The sequence below is a fragment of the Octopus bimaculoides genome, unplaced genomic scaffold, assembly GCF_001194135.2.
Source record: "Octopus bimaculoides isolate UCB-OBI-ISO-001 unplaced genomic scaffold, ASM119413v2 Scaffold_213642, whole genome shotgun sequence".
NCBI classification, from domain to species: domain Eukaryota; kingdom Metazoa; phylum Mollusca; class Cephalopoda; order Octopoda; family Octopodidae; genus Octopus; species Octopus bimaculoides.
This window is the reverse complement of record NW_026346130.1, coordinates 27831-29525: the sequence shown is the minus strand read 5'-3', so window position 1 is coordinate 29525 and position 1695 is coordinate 27831. Positions and strand designations below refer to the sequence as shown.

The 1695-nt window shown below is 42.2% G+C and overlaps 1 protein-coding gene across 1 annotated transcript in view; it reads left to right on the top strand.

Moving 5' to 3' along the window:
* LOC106882501 (CAP-Gly domain-containing linker protein 2) overlaps positions 1–1695 on the top strand; it is a 15605-nt gene that overhangs the window by 9160 nt on the left and 4750 nt on the right. Inside the window, exons 5-6 of the mRNA XM_014933195.2 lie at positions 703–763; positions 1398–1502. Coding sequence (XP_014788681.2) covers positions 703–763; positions 1398–1502 — 166 coding nt within the window. The remainder of the gene's footprint in view (positions 1–702; positions 764–1397; positions 1503–1695) is intronic.

The following is a 1695-nucleotide window of genomic DNA, read 5'->3' as shown; positions in this document are numbered from 1 at the left end:
ACTGCAGTGGCACTCTAGTAGTGGCACACACCACAGTTGGCACTCTGTGGTGGCATGCACCATAGTAACGCTCTAGTGGTGGCACACACCACAGTTGGCGCTCTGTGGTGGCATGCACCATAGTAACGCTCTAGTGGTGGCACACACTGCAGTGGAACTCTAGTAGTGGCACACACCACAGTTGGCGCTCTGTGGTGGCATACACTATAGTAACGCTCTGGTGGTGGAACACACCACAGTGGCACACATCGCTGTTGGCACTCTAGTGGTGGCACACCAGGGTAGCACTCTGGTGGTAACACCTTTCATTGTGGCACTCTTGGAGTGGCATGCATCACAGCGGCACTCCCTTACCAACTGTATCAACCCAAATGTGCCTCAATGTGCCAACACATCTATATAAAACTTTGTGTTTCTCTCTCTCCCCATTGAGAAACCCACTACAGGAGCACTTAACCTGCTAAAAACAGCAGCTAAGTCTCCTTTGAATGACACTCCAACTGTCTTGAAACAAGAGGGACACATCAAACACTGTGGTCCCAGATGGGATGGTTATGGCTGGACTCAGTCACGTCATAGGTCTACTAAACATCAGCAACAATAGAGGCTGTTGTCTGCTAATGTTTGAAATAAAAGTGGGGGGATGTGAAGGCAATAATGCCTTGCCACGCCGATAATTCTGTTTGTAATTTGTTGTTGCAGGAAAACAGAAGACCTTCAGTTTCAAATTGAGGAGGAAGTCGTGGGGAAGGACGACCTGGAGGTGAGTAGAGGAGGGGTGGGAAACAGGAGGGTTGGGATTTGTTGGTCTGTCTGTGTGTCTTTCTTTCTCTCTGTTGTTCTCTCTCTCTCACACTGTCTCTTTTTTCTTTTTTAGCTATATCTGTCATTCGGTCTGTCTGTCTCAATCTCTCTCCCTCTCCATTCTCTCTCTTTTTCTTTCTGTATATGTGTGGTTGTGTGTATGTATGTATATATATATATATATATATATAAATTTCAATAATAGGACGAATTCTTTTACAAGAATTTATCAAGTAGCTAGCGTGAAAATACACACACTTTACATACATAGTTTTAATATAATTTTCAATATATCGACCGGTTTCACTTTCGCTATTCATGATATTATGGTTTACGAATTTGAATATGTATTTTCTTAAGGAGAAATTTTTGTCTGTGTTGTGTGTGATGATATTTACGAGTGAATATTCCTACAAAAGAGATCAAGCTGAGGGGGTATAGAGGCAGTTATGCAGCTAAGCAAATTAGACACATAAAATAATATTAATTAAATGAAATACATCAAACCTATCAGTCTGGGTATGACACCCGCTTTTCAATTATTTATAAACTCAGTCACCGAATGTTGTTTTTTTATTCCGTGATATTTTCAGACCAAAACTGAAGAAGAAGAGGCCAAGCTGCAGGAAATGGAAGCCAAAAATAAGCAAATGCTAGAAAAATCCCAAACTATAGAGAAAGAATTGACTGAAGCCAGAGTAAGTTGGTGGCACTGGTGTTGTCATGTTGTTGTTGTTGTTGTTGTGGTGGTGGTGGTGGTAATGGTTGGCGGCGGCGTCTTGTTTAGCCCCATGTCAATCCTGATCCAGACAGACCTATGATCAAAGATGTTCCAGCTCTGACCATCCTGTCTTTTATTCAGACACAGTGTATCTAGGACTACATTATCTT